The 19,188-nt window shown below is 47.3% G+C and overlaps 1 protein-coding gene across 1 annotated transcript in view; it reads right to left on the reverse strand.

Moving 5' to 3' along the window:
- Positions 1-529: 529 nt before the first annotated feature.
- The window catches only part of LOC134933754 (E3 ubiquitin/ISG15 ligase TRIM25-like), a 60,854-nt gene continuing 42,195 nt past the window's right edge, over positions 530-19,188 (reverse strand). Inside the window, exon 2 of the mRNA XM_063929183.1 lies at positions 530-3,731. Coding sequence (XP_063785253.1) covers positions 2,146-3,731 — 1,586 coding nt within the window. The 3' untranslated portion in view covers positions 530-2,145. The remainder of the gene's footprint in view (positions 3,732-19,188) is intronic.

Raw genomic sequence — 19,188 nt, forward strand, 5'->3', positions numbered from 1 at the left:
GCATGAATGGCGGACAGTACCTACATTATTCAATCTGGGTGTCTGATGAGACAGAAGGGATCCCCAGGAAAGAGGGCGCTTTAAGTTGATGTCTTTTGAAGCTGACTTTAGTTAAGTACATCTTGTGTTAACCCTTACCTCTTTTAATATAATTTATATATGTTACACATTATTCTTTGAATGAACTTCTGTCCATTTATATCACTTTATAGACCTGATTGTGAGTCTTTACTCCATCACATGATATTACTTGTATCCATGCTTTCCTTATTCTGATCACACTGTTTCCCTGTATGTGACACCTGTATTACTCTGTGCTGTGCAGCGAAGTCTCTGCCTCCATATAAATAGCCTTTCATGATGACGATAATATTCAAGGCAGTCTGTGGTACTGGGGCTGTGAGTGAACTAGAAGTACCAGAATACCCTGTAAATACGAGGCTTGTAAACTGCTTGAACATACCTACAGGCTGAGCCTTGTAGTTCATCAACATCTGTCCGCTTCCCATAAATACACAAACAAAAGTCATAAAGGGACGTATTCCTCATTTATTTGACACAGTGAGAAGAGTAACTGCATTATATTGTACATCTTGAAGTGAGATGACACAAATAGCAACATTGTAAAGATATGTAACACTAACTCATAGGTTGCAAAAACCAGTACATAAGAAATCTTATTGCGGAAGGATAATACATGGACTATATAATCAGAAGGAGGAGCCCACAGTATGATAATATACTCCAGTGCTGGGGCCTGGGGCAAATTACTAGGCCATTATTGAAGCTTTTGCTCTAAAGAGACAAATAACAATGCCGTTATCTCATGTGTCTTAAGCTTCAAGTCGTAAGACTATTACACTCTATGTGATTATAATTTACTATATACTTGATTTAATATCTGTACAGGGGTTAACTATCATAGAATTATTCTTATAGTCATTACATATTTTCTTCTTACCCCTTCTTTTTAACAGAGAAACAAATGAAAAGCTAAATTTTAATGCTAATAACCATATATTAATAAGTACTTTGAAAAAAAAGAGTGCTCCAAAAAAGAATCTTTTTCTTGGCAGATGCCAAAAACGTAACACTTGATACACAGTGATCGCATATATATATATACACTGTATATATATATATATATATATATAAATTTCCGCAAGGTAATGGGATCCGGAGCTTAGCTCCACCACCGGCACTCCTGCAAAGCTCCACCCCCAGGCTCTCATTGGCCCGTGGCATATTGCATAGTAAAGAAGGGTTGACCATCGGTGGGTGAAACCATCACTGGTCCCCATGCAGATGGTGTCACACCATCGATACTACCCATCAATGGTACCATCGATGGTGACCATCAATGGGTAACCCACCGATGGCCATCCCTATTTGTATAACATGTGATTTGTATTACATGTGATACAGATATCAAGTTAATACATCACAGCCAATAGGAGCAAGCACACCAACTACAGTGATAGGCTGCAAACCGGCTGACAGACAGATATTGCAGCCAATCACAGCTGTCAGTGAGTCAGAGGTGGAGAAATTCCACAGAGATGTACAGTTACATATGTATAATCAGGGCTATCTCTCAGCAGGAACGCTTCCTGAGCCTCTCATTATCTATGACATCATCAGGAATATCGCTCCTGAACCTGTCTTGGGCCAAAATGTATTTACTGCTACAGCCGGGGGAGGGAGAAGGTGAGCACTGTATGGTGACGGGTAAGTACCATACAGTGGATTATGCAGCGACAGTCCAGCTCCTGCCCCCTGATTGGCTGCTAGCCTGTATCATCATGACTGTGTGTGAGAGACAGGCTGGCAGCCAATCAGAGGGCAGGAGCTGGATTGAGTCATGGAACATGGAACACCTTACTTTGCAACAACAACAAAATTATATACAATCAATATCTCCACCCCCAGACCCGGCGTCCCTGAGCCTATTCTTCCTGACATATAGCGCTGTGTATACTGACTGCTTCTAACACCCCAACGTGGGAACATAGCCAGACACTGGTCACCTGCTCACACAGGGGGAGGGCTCAGCTGTACCTCCACCCACTGCTTCATTCTATTGGCTGAATGTTCCACCAATCATAGTCCCCTCCCTGTGATGTCACCAATCTCTGGGCAGATTTCTTATGGTAATATCTCCCAGCTCCCGACTCCCCCACATATAGTTATACACCCACCCCATATATATAATGCAGCATGGAGGGGCTCAGTGAGGGCAGCAGTGCAGGTGTGTAAGTGTCTGATGGGGTCACACAGAGAATAAAAGGACAGCTGTCCTGCCTCATAATCCAGATACACCCTCACTCTGTCACAGGGGATATTGTCAGGTAACGGAATCTCTCTACTGTCATGTATCACTGAGTACTGATTATTACACCTACACACACACCAGGACTTGTTATTATTACCAAAGTCTGACAGACGTCCTCTCCTGTCCATACTGGGGTAACACATCCCCACCCTCCACCACACTGACTTACTGACATCCACCTCCCAGTAATGTCGCCCTGAGAAGAATCCCCTGATGCTTATTACCTGATCACACTGAAATCTCTCTGGTGTTACCGGGTGATTCTGGTCTATATCTGACCATGATGCAGTTTTCCTGTCACCTGATATCTGTAAATAATAACCAGCTGTGGTTACATCCAGTAATAGGTCTGTAGCCTCCTGCACATAGATCCCTGTATTTATACCTGTTATTATACCAGATAATATGTGTAATGTCCCTGAGATGAGACCCAAATCCAGATCTCCTGCACCGCGGACCTGGGTATCATGTGTCTCTGTGTCCTCAGTATCACACAAGTCCCCTGTGCCTGGTTCCTGTAAGACAGTCACTGGATCAGACATGTTACACAGCTCTGCAATGTGACGCATCTTCCCGGACAGCTCGTCCTTCTTTATTTCCAGCTGCTGGATCAGATCAGAGACTGAGAGTGAATAGCGCTGTTCCTGCCTGGAGATCTCACTCAGGACTCTCTTCTCCATGTCTTTAAGCTGTCTCCTGATGTCTCTGAACAGGGCAGTGACTGTCTCTGTTACTCCAGCTGCGTTTCTCTGATCTTCTCTCCTGCGCTCCTGCAGACTCTGGGCTCTTTTCTCAGCCTCCGCTCTCTTTGTGGTCAGTTTCTGCAGAACATTCCTCAGCTTCTCCTTCTTCTTCTCAGAGGCCTCATCCAGAGACTCCAGTTGATGTCCTCTGTGTTCCCCCAACAGACAGCAGGCCACACAAATACAGGCAGCGTCCTCAGTACAGTAATATCTGTAGCTCTCCTTATGGATGCAGCATTTCCTGGTCTCCAGGGCAGTGGTGGGATCACATAAGATGTGTTCTGCTGACTTGCTGTGTACTCTCAGGTGTTTATCACACAGAGAAGCCTCACACAGCAGACAGGATTTAGCAGCAGGTACAGGAGAGTCCACACAGTAAGTGCAGAAGATTCCAGTCTCCTCCTGATCTGTCCGAGTAGACAGGAAACTCCCCACTATGTTACACAGCGTTATGTTCCTCTGCAGTGCAGGACGTCTTCTGAACTTTGCTCTGCATTCAGGACAGTTATAAACTCCAGCCCCCTCCTGTGTATCCAGCGCACGATCAATACAGACCCGGCAGAAGTTGTGGCCACATCTCAGGGTTACTGGATCTGTATAAATGCTCAGGCAGATGCAACAGACCAGCTCCTGTCTCACATCAGCAGACGCCATCGCTGGAAGCAGGAGAGAGAAATAAAAGTGAAAGTCACTCAGACACCAGTGGGGTCACGGTTGATTCTATGTCGGAGTGGGAGAAGGGACCTTCGCTCGCCACGCTTCGGGCTCGGTGGCTCGCTCCGCTCGCCACCTAATTACTTAATAGTTGGTGGCGTGGATAGTAGAGGAACTATCCCGCTGGCCTTGCTCCTCCTCCTCCTTGTGTTGTGACTCCTCCCCCCAGACGGAAAAGGTCCCTTAGCCCACTTGATTCTAGCATCTACCGTGGGGTCACATTCTGCACACAGGGCGAGGCTGAGCGGTTACTTAGATTCTAGCTATAGGATTAGTTAGGGACACAGATACAACATAAATGGACATCATCCAGATAGAACATGTAATTATTTGTAAAACATACATTGGGGGTAATTCCAAGTTGATCGCAGCAGGATATTTTTTAGCAGTTGGGCAAAACCATGTGCACTGCAGGGGGGGGGGGGGGGGGCAGATATAACATTTGCAGAGAGAGTTAGTTTTGGGTGGGTTATTTTGTTTCTGTGCAGGGTAAATACTGGCTGCTTTATTTTTACACTGCAATTTACATTGCAGATTGAACACACCCCACCCAAATCTAACTCTCTCTGCACATGTTACATCTGCCTCCCCTGCAGTGCACATGGTTTTGCCCAACTGCTAAAAAATTTCCTGCTGCGATCTACTTGGAATTGCCCCCATTGTACAGAGATTACAAAAACATCACCTTCACAAAAGTGCAGTTATTTTGTTTAACAAAATTATGTGATTTATAACATACTGACAAAAGAAACAAAACGGTTTTATTCCATATTTTCTGCACATATGGCCTAATTCAGCATGGAACGCAAAAGCAAAATCTTTCTCTAATGGGTAAAACCATGGCCCTCATTCCGAGTTGATCGGTCGCAAGGCGAATTTAGCAGAGTTACACACGCTAAGCCTACGCCTACTGGGAGTGTATCTTAGCTTCTTAAAATTGCGACCGATGTATTCGCAATATTGCGATTACAAACTACTTTGCAGTTTCTGAGTAACTTCAACCTTACTCTGCCTGTGCGATCAGTTCAGTGCTTGTCGTTCCTGGTTTGACGTCACAAACACACCCAGCATTCGCCCAGCCACTCCTCCGTTTCTCCAGCCACTCCTGCGTTTTTTCCGGAAACGGTAGCGTTTTCATCCACACGCCCATAAAACGCCGTGTTTCCGCCCAGTAACACCCATTTCCTGTCAATCACATTACGATCGCCGGAGCGATGAAAAAGCCGTGAGTAAAAATACTATCTTCATTGTTAAATTACTTGGCGCAGTCGCAGTGCGAATATTGCGCATGCGTACTAAGCGGATTTTCATTGCGATGCGATGAAAAATACCGACCGATCAACTCGGAATGAGGGCCCATGTGCACTGCAGGGGAGGCATATGTAACATGTGCAGAGAGAGTTAGATTTGGGTGGGTTATATTGTTTCTGTGCATGGTAAATACTGGCTGCTTTATTTTTAGACTGCAATTTAGATTTCAGTTTGAACACACCCCACCCAAATCTAACTCTCTCTGCACATGTTACATCTGCTCCACCTGCAGTGCACATGGGGGGTCATTCTGACCCAGTGCCAGATTAAGGTCCACATGGGCCTGGAGCTGAACTTTACAAATGGCCTACTGTGTGCCACTGGAGGGGGTGTGGCTAGTGGGCAGCATGACCAGTGGTGTGGGGGTGCGGCATGCATCATGAACCGTGGCAAGTGCCTTCCTTCAATCGCATCAACTGCCCACCCCACTCCACTTATATCAACAGTGTAATGTGAAAGTCAACAAACAAAACGTGAAAAAAAATGTGAAAAAAAAACGTGAACAAAAAATATGGCGCTTAGAAAATCCCTATTTTAAGGTAAAAAAGTCGGGAGTTAGTTCAGAACCCCTGGTACTCCCTCCCTTATGACTAACTAGGCACTTAGAATTTCTTTATTTTATTTTGCCCAATAATTACATGTTATTTTTGGGGTGAAAAAGTGCAGAATTGAGAATAATGGGACAGGTTATTTTAACATTGCAGGTGTATACTACAGGTGTTTTTCCTTTATTATTAAAAGTGGATTTAAATGACACAAATATATACGTATACCCATTTTTATGTACACCTCATCTAATGGAGCATTCATTTTGAAGAAAAACTTGCTTTCTTTAAAAACAAAAATTCACTGATTTAGAAAAATGCATAACACCCATTTGACACATTTGGAGGAACCCCAAATACATTTATTATGCCCACTTCCAGAATCCTATACGATTATCCAATATTAGTTTGTCTACTTTTGGGTGTCCAGGCAGATTTCACCATTTTCACCTACACTTAACGCTTTTTATACCAGCAAGAATTATCATGTGAATTCTGTCTTTGCACATTTCTAAGTGAATTGTGCCATAAATGGGAGTGCGTATACAGACTATAGGGGTATATTCAATTGCTCTCGGGTTCTTTCCCCGACAACTCTCTATTCAATGCTGGGCCAAACCGACAGGTTGGCTCGTTCCCGACAGTGTCAATCCGACTTTTATAAAGTCGGATTGATATTGTTGGAAACGGGTCTAAAACCTGTCGGGTTTGGCCCCGCTTCCGACAATACACCCGGCTCGGCGGCTCGTGTATTCCAACAGCATTCTAACCAGTCGGATTTCCCGACTTCTCGGAAAAACTGAGCCCGGATTGAGTAGGTCGGACTCGGAACCCCCCTTCCGACCTAATCCAGTCGGAAACTGCCGTCTTTCCAACAAGACGCCAGTTTCTAACTCTAATTGAATATACCCCTATGTAGAAAAACTACTCGTCACCACCAAGTAATGTGATGCCCTGGACTGCCACCTCTCTCTGCTTCCAGTACAATGCTATCAATATGAAGAGCAATATCTTGCCAGCAAGAATGTTTTTCACAAACTTAATATAACCTAACCATTGGGAAAAAAATGAAATAGCTTTTGACGGGATCAAAACTCCCACAAACACTTTCATCGCCCCAATATAACTATTCACCTCCACCCCCATTAACAACCCACATTTACCTCCAGCTACCCCTCCCCCCCATGCAGGAATTTAGGGCAGGCAGGTGTAGGCAGCCGATGCACCACAAGCACGTACCTCCTCTCTTCACTGTGCCGGCTCCATGTCTTTCCAAGTGCGTAGCGCCATGACTGGTCACTCGCACGACACAAGCGATCGCTGGAGGCTGAGCCGGCATTCGGCAGCTGTAATCACTGACAGCCTGCCAGGAGTGTTAAGCCAGCACAATCTGCCCAGGCAAAGTAAGGGACTGCCTTCCACCCATTTCTGAAATAGGGAAGGCACGCATGCCAAAAAAGGGGAGTAAGCACACGATCGTCCCCCCAATTGAAGTGACGCCACATAAGTGCCCTTACTCACAATACACTGCATACTAGTGTCCTTTATTCATGTCATGCCACACAACAGTATTCATGTTACACTAAAAGTAGTACCCCCTAAACACATTATGCCACACAATATTGCCCCTTACGCACTGTGTGTGTGTGCTCCAGCTCCCACTTAGATGTCGTCACCTTCACTACATGCTGGGACATAGAATGGCTGTAGCAGCACCAGCCCACCACCGGCACTAAGCTGTGGCTGTAAAGCAGGGTTAAGCAATTATTTCAGCTTGGGGGGTGGGGGCATTTGGCAGGTTTGGCGAATGGTTAAGAGCCGCAAGTGTTGAGCCAGACCTGTAGGGTTCACATGCATTCCCCAACATTCCCCCGTCAGTATGTGTGTATGTATAAATGTAAAAATAAGATTTTACTCACCGGTAAATCTATTTCTCGTAGTCCGTAGTGGATGCTGGGTACTCCGTAAGGACCATGGGGAATAGACGGGCTCCGCAGGAGACTGGGCACTCTTAAAAGAAAGATTAGGTACTACATCTGGTGTGCACTGGCTCCTCCCTCTATGCCCCTCCTCCAGACCTGTGCCCGGTAGAGCTGACATTACTAGGAAAGGATTTGGAATCCAGGGTAAGACTCATACCAGCCACACCAATCACACCGTACAACTCGTGATAACCATACCCAGTTAACAGTATGAACAATAACTGAGCCTCTTTCAACAGATGGCTCATAACAATAACCCTTTAGTTAAGCAATAACTATATACACGTATTGCAGATAGTCCGCACGTGGGACGGACTCCCAGCATCCACTACGGACTACGAGAAATAGAATTACCGGTGAGTAAATTCTTATTTTCTCTGACGTCCTAGTGGATGCTGGGAACTCCGTAAGGACCATGGGGATTATACCAAAGCTTCCAAACGGGCGGGAGAGTGCGGATGACTCTGCAGCACCGAATGAGCAAACTCAAGGTCCTCCTCAGCCAGGGTATCAAACTTGTAGAATTTTGCAAAAGTGTTTGAACCCGACCAAGTAGCAGCTCGGCAAAGTTGTAAAGCCGAGACCCCTCGGGCAGCCGCCCAAGAAGAGCCCACCTTCCTCGTGTAATGGGCTTTTACTGATTTAGGATGCGGCAGTCCAGCCGTAGAATGTGCAAGCTGAATCGTGCTACAGATCCAGCGAGCAATAGTCTGCTTTGAAACAGGAGCACCAGCCCAGCTTGTTGGGTGCATGCAGGATAAAAAGCGAGTCAGTTTTTCTGACTCTAGCCGTCCTGGAAACATAGATTTTCAGGGCCCGGACTACGTCCAGCAACTTGGAATCCTCCAAGTCCCGAGTAGCCGCAGGCACCACAATAGGTTGGTTCAAATGAAACGCTGATACAACCTTAGGAAGAAATTGGGGACGAGTCCTCAATTCTGCCCTATCCATATGGAAAATCAGATATGGGCTTTTACATGACAGAGCCGCCAATTCTGACACACGCCTGGCCGACGCTAAGGCCAACAGCATTACCACCTTCCACGTGAGATATTTTAGCTCCACGGTCTTAAGTGGCTCAAACCAATGTGATTTTAGGAAATCCAACACAACGTTGAGATCCCAAGGTGCCACTGGAGGCACAAAAGGGGGCTAAATATGCAGCACTCCTTTAACAAAAGTCTGAACTTCAGGTAGTGAAGACAGTTCTTTTTGAAAGAAAATAAACAGGGCCGAAATCTGGACTTTAATGGATCCCAATTTTAGGCCCATAGTCACTCCTGACTGTAGGAAGTGCAAAAATCGACCCAGCTGGAATTTCTCTGTAGGTGCCTTCCTGGCCTCACACCAAGCAACATATTTTCGCCATATACGGTGATAATGCTTTGCTGTTACATCCTTCCTAGCTCCTATCAGCGTAGGAATCACTTCATCCGGAATGCCCTTTTCCTTTAGGATCCGGCGTTCAACCGCCATGCCGTCAAACGCAGTCGCGGTAAGTCTTGGAACAGACAGGGCCCCTGTTGCAACAGGTCCTGTCTGAGAGGCAGAGGCCATGGGTCCTCTGTGATCATCTCTTGTAGTTCTGGGTACCAAGTCCTTCTTGGCCAATCCGGAACGATGAGTATTGTTCTCACTCCTCTTTTTCTTACTATTCTCAGTACCTTGGGTATGAGAGGAAGAGGAGGAAACACATAAACCGACTGGAACACCCACGGTGTCACTAGTGCGTCTACAGCTATCGCCTGAGGGTCCCTTGACCTGGCGCAATATCTTTTTAGCTTTTTGTTGAGGCGGGACGCCATCATGTCCACCTGTGGCCGTTCCCATCGATTTGTTATCTGTGTGAAGACTTTTTGATGAAGTCCCCACTCTCCCGGGTGGAGGTCGTGTCTGCTGAGGAAGTCTGCTTCCCAGTTGTCCACTCCCGGAATGAACACTGCTGACAGTGCTTGCACGTGATTTTCCGCCCAACGAAGAATCTTTGTGGCTTCCGCCATTGCCATCCTGCTTCTTGTGCCGCCCTGGCGGTTTACATGGGCGACCGCCGTGATGTTGTCCGATTGAATCAGCACTGGCTGGTCTCGAAGCAGGGGCTCCGCTTGACTCAGGGCGTTGTATATGGCCCTTAGTTCCAGTATGTTTATGTGCAGACAAGTCTCCTGACTTGACCACAGCCCTTGGAAGTTTCTTCCCTGAGTGACTGCCCCCCATCCGCGGAGGCTTACATCCGTGGTCACCAGGACCCAGTCCTGTATGCCGAACCTGCGGCCCTCGAGAAGATGAGCACTCTGCAGCCACCACAGAAGAGACACCCTGGCCCCCGGGGACAGGGTGATCAGCCGATGCATCTGAAGATGCGATCCGAGCCACTTGTCCAACAGATCCCACTGAAAGATCCTTGCATGGAACCTGCCGAAGGGAATGGCTTCGTATGAGGCCACCATCTTTCCCAGGACTCGCGTGCAGTGATGCACCGACACCTGTTTTGGTTTGAGGAGGTCTCTGACCAGAGTCACAAGCTCCTGAGCCTTCTCCTCCGGGAGAAACACCTTCTTCTGGTCTGTGTCCAGAATCATGCCCAGGAAGGGCAGACGTGTCGTAGGAATCAGCTGCGACTTTGGAATATTCAGAATCCAGCCGTGCTGTTGCAACACCTCCTGAGAGTGTGCTACGCTGATCAACAACTGCTCCCTGGACCTCGCCTTTATGAGGAGATCGTCCAAGTACGGGATAATTGTAACTCCTCGCTTCCGAAGGAGTACCATCATCTCCGCCATTACCTTGGTAAATACCCTCGGTGCCGTGGACAGACCAAACGGCAACGTCTGGAATTGGTAATGACAGTTCTGTACCACAAACCTGAGATACCCCTGGTGAGGTGGATAAATGGGGACATGCAAGTACGCATCCTTGATGTCCAGAGATACCATAAAATCCCCCTCTTCCAGACTTGCAATGACCGCTCTGAGCGATTCCATTTTGAACTTGAATTTCTTGAGATTAATGTTCAGGGATTTTAAATTCAGAACGGGTCTTACCGAACCGTCCGGTTTCGGTACCACAAACATAGTGGAATAGTAACCCCTTCCTTGTTGAAGGAGGGGAACCTTTACTATCACCTGCTGGAGGAATAGCTTGTGAATTGCCGCCAGTACCACCTCCCTTTCCATGGGGGAAGCTGGCAAGGCCGATTTTACGTAACGGTGAGGGGGCGTCATCTCGAATTCCAGCTTGTATCCCTGAGATACAATTTGTATAACCCAAGGCTCCACCTGTGAGCGAACCCACTGGTTGCTGAAATGTTGGAGACGCGCCCCCACCGCTCCTGGCTCCGCCTGTGGAGCCCCAGCGTCATGCGGTGGACTTAGTGGAAGCCGGGGAGGACTTTTGTTCCTGGGAACTGGCTGCATGGTGCAGCTTCTTTCCTCTCCCCCTGCCTCTGGCAAGAAAGGAAGCACCTCTGACCTTCTTGCTTTTCTGAGAACGAAAGGACTGCATTTGATAATACGGTGCTTTCTTGGTCTGTGAGGAAACCTGAGGCAGGAAAGTCGACTTTCCAGCTGTCGCTGTGGATACGAGAGACCGTCCACAAACAATTCCTCACCCTTATAAGGCAACACCTCCATGTGTCTTTTAGAGTCGGCATCCCCTGTCCATTGCCGAGTCCTTAAGACCCTCCTGGCAGAAACGGACATTGCATTAATTCTAGAACCTAGCAGGCAAATGTCCCTCTGGGCATCCCGCATATATAAGACAACGTCTTTTATATAGCCCAGGGTTAGCAAGACAGTATCCCTGTCGAGGGAATCTATGTTGTCTGACAGAGTATCTGTCCATGCTGCTACAGCGCTAAACATCCAGGCTGAAGCAATAGCCAGTCTCAGTAGAGTACCAGAGTGTGTATACACTGACTTCAGGATACCTTCCTGCTTCCTATCCGCAGGTTCCTTTAGGGTGGCCGTATCCTGAGACGGCAAGGCCACTCTTTTAGATAAGCGTGTCAGGGCCTTGTCTACCCTAGGGGGGGATTCCCAACGTAACCTATCCGTTTGCGGGAAAGGGTACGCCAGCAGTAATCTTTTGGGAATCACTATTTTCTTATCAGGGGAGCTCCACGCTTCTTCACATAACTCATTTAATTCATATGACGGGGGAAAAGTCACTGCCTGCTTTTTCTCCCCAAACATATGTACCCTCTTGTCAGGCACAGGGTTAACCTCTGAAATGTGTAAAACATCTTTCATTGCAATAATCATATAGCGGATGGCCTTGGTCATTTTAGGCTGCAGTTGTGCCTCATCATCGTCGACACTGGAGTCGGACTCCGTGTCGGCATCCGTGTCAACCATCTGAGAGAGTGGGCGTTTATGAGACCCTGACGGCCTCTGAGCCGCCTGGGCAGGCCCGGGTTGAGAGCCCGGCTGTCCCCCGGCTGCAACATCATCTAACCTTTTATGTAATGAGTTTACATTATCATTTAAGACCTTCCACATATCCACCCAATCAGGTGTCGGCCCCGACGGCGGCGACACCACATTTATCTGCACTTGCTCCGCCTCCACGTAACTCTCCTCATCAAACATGTCGACACAGCCGTACCGACACACAGCACACACCCAGGGAATGCTCTGACTGAGGACAGGACCCCACAAAGGCTTTTGGGGAGACAGAGAGAGAGTATGCCAGCACACACCGCAGCGCTATATAACCCAGGGATACACACTATAAAAAGTGATTACCCAATAGCTGCTTATAATCCACTTTGCGCATAAATTTATGTGCCCCCCCTCTCTTTTTTACCCTTCTTGTACAGGATACTGCAGGGGAGAGCCTGGGGAGCGTCCTTCCAGCGGAGCTGTGAAGAGAAAATGGCGCTGGTGTGCTGAGGAAGAAGGACCCGCCCCCTCAGCGGCGGGCTTCTGTCCCGCTTCTTGTGAGAAAATATGGCGGGGGACTTTACATATATACAGTGCCTGACTGTATATATGTAGGTTATGCCAAAAGGTACTTCAATTGCTGCCCAGGGCACCCCCCCCCCCCGCGCGCTCTGCACCCGACAGTGACCGGAGTGTGCGGTGTGCTGTGGGAGCAATGGCGCACAGCTGCGGTGCTGTGCGCTACCTTGAATGAAGACAGGCCGGTTTTGCCGTCTTCATGCTTCTGTTCTTCTGGCTCTGTAAGGGGGACAGCGGCGCGGCTCCGGACGATCGAGGACACGTGCCTGTGTTCGATCCCTCTGGAGCTAATGGTGTCCAGTAGCCTAAGAAGCACAAGCTAGCTGCAAGCAGGTAGGTTTGCTTCTCTCCCCTCAGTCCCTCGTACAGTGAGTCTGTTGCCAGCAGATCTCACTGAAAATAAAAAACCTAACAAATACTTTATTTTCTAGCAAGCTCAGGAGAGCCCACTAGGAGCACCCAGCTCTGGCCGGGCACAGATTCTAACTGAGGTCTGGAGGAGGGGCATAGAGGGAGGAGCCAGTGCACACCAGATAGTACCTAATCTTTCTTTTAGAGTGCCCAGTCTCCTGCGGAGCCCGTCTATTCCCCATGGTCCTTACGGAGTCCCCAGCATCCACTAGGACGTTAGAGAAAATAAAATCTATACATATGGCTGCGCTAATTACATATGGCGGGCTCAGTATGATTTCCCAGTGGATGGGATGTCGGCGGTCAGGATACCGACAGTGGCATCCCATCCATCATAATCCCAACAGTACCCTAACTAAAGTACCCTAACCCTCCCCTGCCACCTACCCTAGCCCTCCCTTGTGGGTGCCTAAACCTAACCATCCCTGGTGATGCCTAACCCTCCCTTCCCCGCTGGCTAAACCTAACCCCAACCTCCCCTTCTATGTGCCCAATCTTAACCCTCCCTCCCCGGTTCCTAACCCCCCTCCTCATGTCTAAACCTAACCTCTGCCAACGTGGCAGTACGCCAGCACATGGGCTTTCGTGATTCCGGCTGTCGGTATTGTGACCCCGGTATCTTGTACAGCGTCGCTATTTAGATGCTGGGATTGCGGCGTCCTTCGTGTTCCCAGTGTCCGGGATCCCGTCAGTCAGAAAGGTAACGGCTTCCCCAGATGGCTCCTCTAATTAGAAGCAGCTGATAAGCATACTGCTTTTAAGCAACAGATCTGCAATTTTCCTTTTAATTTAGTTAAATGATGGTGTGGTAAAGCGTCCCACGGAAGCCCTTTATCCTTCTATAGAGATGGCGAGGAGCTTTACTTGTAGCCTTTCTGTCAGTGCAGGTAGGGCCACCGCTGGGGCTGTCCCGAGTCTTCTGTGACGGATGTGTTCTCCTGCGGCTTATGCGAAGCTGCTTCTGAGTAATGGTCTACTCTAGGTCTGAGGGCAGATAGATATCAGTGCCCTCCACTGGTATGTGCCCACCAAGCTGGGCATTCTACATCAAAGTGCACGGTGGGAGAGTAAGGGTGTATCTAGGGGTCTGAGTGCCCCTGGCAAAGTTACAGAGCTGTGTACCTCATATTTTAAGAATGCAGCAACAACAAAAAGGGAAATTTTCTCATGGGGAAGGGGCATGAACAACATAATAATACCCCCAGATCCTATACCCATATACTCTTTACTACAGTATTAAATGCTCACCATTACATTACTGACCCTTCTATAGTACACCCTGCACTACATCACTGACCCCACTGTACCTACCAATACAATACTGACCCCTCTATACCCTATACTACATTACTGACCCTTCTATAGTACACCCTGCACTACATCACTGACCCCACTGTACCTACCAATACAATACTGACCCCTCTATACCCTACACTACATTACTGACCCTTCTATAGTACACCCTGCACTACATCACTGACCCCACTGTACCTACCAATACAATACTGACCCCTCTATACCCTACACTACATTACTGACCCTTCTATAGTACACCCTGCACTACATCACTGACCCCACTGTACCTACCAATACAATACTGACCCCTCTATACCCTACACTACATTACTGACCCCTCTATAGTACACCCTGCACTACATCACTGACCCCACTGTACCTACCAATACAATACTGACCCCTCTATACCCTACACTACATTACTGACCCCTCTATAGTACACCCTGCACTACATCACTGACCCCACTGTACCTACCAATACAATACTGACCCCTCTATACCCTACATTACATTACTGACCCCTCTATAGTACACCCTGCACTACATCACTGACCCCACTGTACCTACCAATACAATACTGACCCCTCTATACCCTACACTACATTACTGACCCCTCTATAGTACACCCTGCACTACATCACTGACCCCACTGTACCTACCAATACAATACTGACCCCTCTATACCCTACACTACATTACTGACCCCTCTATAGTACACCCTGCACTACATCACTGACCCCACTGTACCTACCAATACAATACTGACCCCTCTATACCCTACATTACATTACTGACCCCTCTATAGTACACCCTGCACTACATCACGGACTCCACTGTACATACCAATACAATACTGACCCCTCTATACCTTACACTACATTACTGACCCCTCTATAGTACACCCTGCACTACATCACTGACCCCACTGTACCTACCAATACAATACTGACCCCTCTATACCCTACACTACATTACTGACCCCTCTATAGTACACCCTGCACTACATCACTGACCCCACTGTACCTACCAATACAATACTGACCCCTCTATACCCTACATTACATTACTGACCCCTCTATAGTACACCCTGCACTACATCACTGACCCCACTGTACCTACCAATACAATACTGACCCCTCTATACCCTACACTACATTACTGACCCCTCTATAGTACACCCTGCACTACATCACTGACCCCACTGTACCTACCAATACAATACTGACCCCTCTATACCCTACACTACATTACTGACCCCTCTATAGTACACCCTGCACTACATCACTGACCCCACTGTACCTACCAATACAATACTGACCCCTCTATACCCTACATTACATTACTGACCCCTCTATAGTACACCCTGCACTAAATCACGGACTCCACTGTACCTACCAATACAATACTGACCCCTCTATACCTTACACTACATTACTGACCCCGCTATAGTACACCCTGCACTACATCACTGACCCCACTGTACCTACCAATACAATACTGACCCCTCTATACCCTACACTACATTACTGACCCCTCTATAGTACACCCTGCACTACATCACTGACCCCACTGTACCTACCAATACAATACTGACCCTTCTATACCTTACACTACATTACTGACCCCTCTATAGCACACCCTGCACTACATCACTGACCCCACTGTACCTACCAATACAATACTGACCCCTCTATACCCTACACTACATTACTGACCCCTCTATAGTACACCCTGCACTACATCACTGACCCCACTGTACCTACCAATACAATACTGACCCCTCTATACCCTACACTACATTACTGACCCCTCTATAGTACACCCTGCACTACATCACTGACCCCACTGTACCTATCTAATACAATACTGACCCCTCTATACCTTACACTACATTACTGATCCCTCTATAGTACACCCTGCACTACATCACTGACCCCACTGTACCTACCAATACAATACTGACCCCTCTATACCCTACACTACATTACTGACCCCTCTATAGTACACCCTGCACCACATCACTGACCCCACTGTACCTACCAATACAATACTGACCCCTCTATACCTTACACTACATTACTGACCCCTCTATAGTACACCCTGCACTACATCACTGACCCCATTGTACCTACCAATACATTACTGACCCCTCTATACCTTACACTACATTACTGACCCATCTATAGTACACCCTGCACTACATCACTGACCCCACTGTACCTACCAATACAATACTGACCCCTCTATACCTTACACTACATTACTGATCCCTCTATAGTACACCCTGCACTACATCACTGACCCCACTGTACCTACCAATACAATACTGACCCCTCTATACCCTACACTACATTACTGACCCCTCTATAGTACACCCTGCACTACATCACTGACCCCACTGTACCTACCAATACAATACTGACCCCTCTATACCTTACACTACATTACTGACCCCTCTATAGTACACCCTGCACTACATCACTGACCCCACTGTACCTACCAATACAATACTGACCCCTCTATACCCTACACTACATTACTGACCCCTCTATAGTACACCCTGCACTACATCACTGACCCCACTGTACCTACCAATACAATACTGACCCCTCTATACCTTACACTACATTACTGACCCCTCTATAGTACACCCTGCACTACATCACTGACCCCACTGTACCTACCAATACAATACTGACCCCTCTATACCTTACACTATATTACTGACCCCTCTATAGTACACCCTGCTCTACATCACTGACCCCACTGTACCTACCAATACAATACTGACCCCTCTATACCCTACACTACATTACTGACATCTCTATAGTACACCCTGCACTACATCACTGACCCCACTGTACCTACCAATACAATACTGACCCCTCTATACCTTACACTACATTACTGACCCCTCTATAGTACACCCTGCACTACATCACTGACCCCACTGTACCTACCAATACAATACTGACCCCTCTATACCCTACATTACATTACTGACCCCTCTATAGTACACCCTGCACTACATCACGGACTCCACTGTACCTACCAATACAATACTGACCCCTCTATACCTTACACTACATTACTGACTCCTCTATAGTACACCCTGCACTACATCACTGACCCCACTGTACCTACCAATACAATACTGACCCCTCTATACCTTACACTACATTACTGACCCCTCTATAGTACACCCTGCACTACATCACTGACCCCACTGTACCTACCAATACAATACTAACCCCTCTATACCCTACATTACATTACTGACCCCTCTATAGTACACCCTGCACTACATCACGGACTCCACTGTACCTACCAATACAATACTGACCCCTCTATACCTTACACTACATTACTGACCCCTCTATAGTACACCCTGCACTACATCACTGACCCCACTGTACCTACCAATACAATACTGACCCCTCTATACCTTACACTACATTACTGATCCCTCTATAGTACACCCTGCACTACATCACTGACCCCACTGTACCTACCAATACAATACTGACCCCTCTATACCCTACACTACATTACTGACCCCTCTATAGTACACCCTGCACTACATCACTGACCCCACTGTACCTACCAATACAATACTGACCCCTCTATACCTTACACTACATTACTGACCCCTCTATAGTACACCCTGCACTACATCACTGACCCCACTGTACCTACCAATACAATACTGACCCCTCTATACCCTACACTACATTACTGACCCCTCTATAGTACACCCTGCACTACATCACTGACCCCACTGTACCTACCAATACAATACTGACCCCTCTATACCTTACACTATATTACTGACCCCTCTATAGTACACCCTGCTCTACATCACTGACCCCACGGTACCTACCAATACAATACTGACCCCTCTATACCCTACACTACATTACTGACATCTCTATAGTACACCCTGCACTACATCACTGACCCCACTGTACCTACCAATACAATACTGACCCCTCTATACCTTACACTACATTACTGACCCCTCTATAGTACACCCTGCTCTACATCACTGACCCCACTGTACCTATCAATACAATACTGACCCCTCTATACCCTACACTACATTACTGACCCCTCTATAGCACACCCTGCACTACATCACTGACCCCACTGTACCTACCAATACAATACTAACCCCTCTATACCCTACACTACATTACTGACCCCTCTATAGTACACCCTGCACTACATCACTGACCCCACTGTACCTATCAATACAATACTGACCCCTCTATACCCTACACTACATTACTGACACCTCTATAGTACACCCTGCACTACATCACTGACCCCACTGTACCTACCAATACAATACTGACCCCTCTATACCTTACACTACATTACTGACCCCTCTATAGTACACCCTACACTACATTACTGACCCCACTGTACCTACCAATACAATACTGACCCCTCTATACCTTACACTACATTACTGACCCCTCTATAGTACACCCTGCACTACATCACTGACCCCACTGTACCTATCAATATAATACTGACCCCTCTATACCTTACACCATATTACTGAGCCCTCTATACCCTACACTACATTACTGACACCTCTATAGTACACCCTGCACTACATCACTGACCCCACTGTACCTACCAATACAATACTGACCCCTCTATACCCTACACTACATTACTGACCCCTCTATAGAACACCCTGCACTACATCACTGACCCCACTGTACCTACCAATACAATACTGACCCCTCTATACCTTACACTACGTTACTGACCCCTCTATAGTACACCCTGCACTACATCACTGACCCCACTGTACCTACCAATACAATACTGACCCCTCTATACCCTACACTACATTACTGACCCCTCTATACCTTACACTACGTT

This window comes from Pseudophryne corroboree, chromosome 6 (assembly GCF_028390025.1).
Source record: "Pseudophryne corroboree isolate aPseCor3 chromosome 6, aPseCor3.hap2, whole genome shotgun sequence".
Lineage (NCBI taxonomy): Eukaryota > Metazoa > Chordata > Amphibia > Anura > Myobatrachidae > Pseudophryne > Pseudophryne corroboree.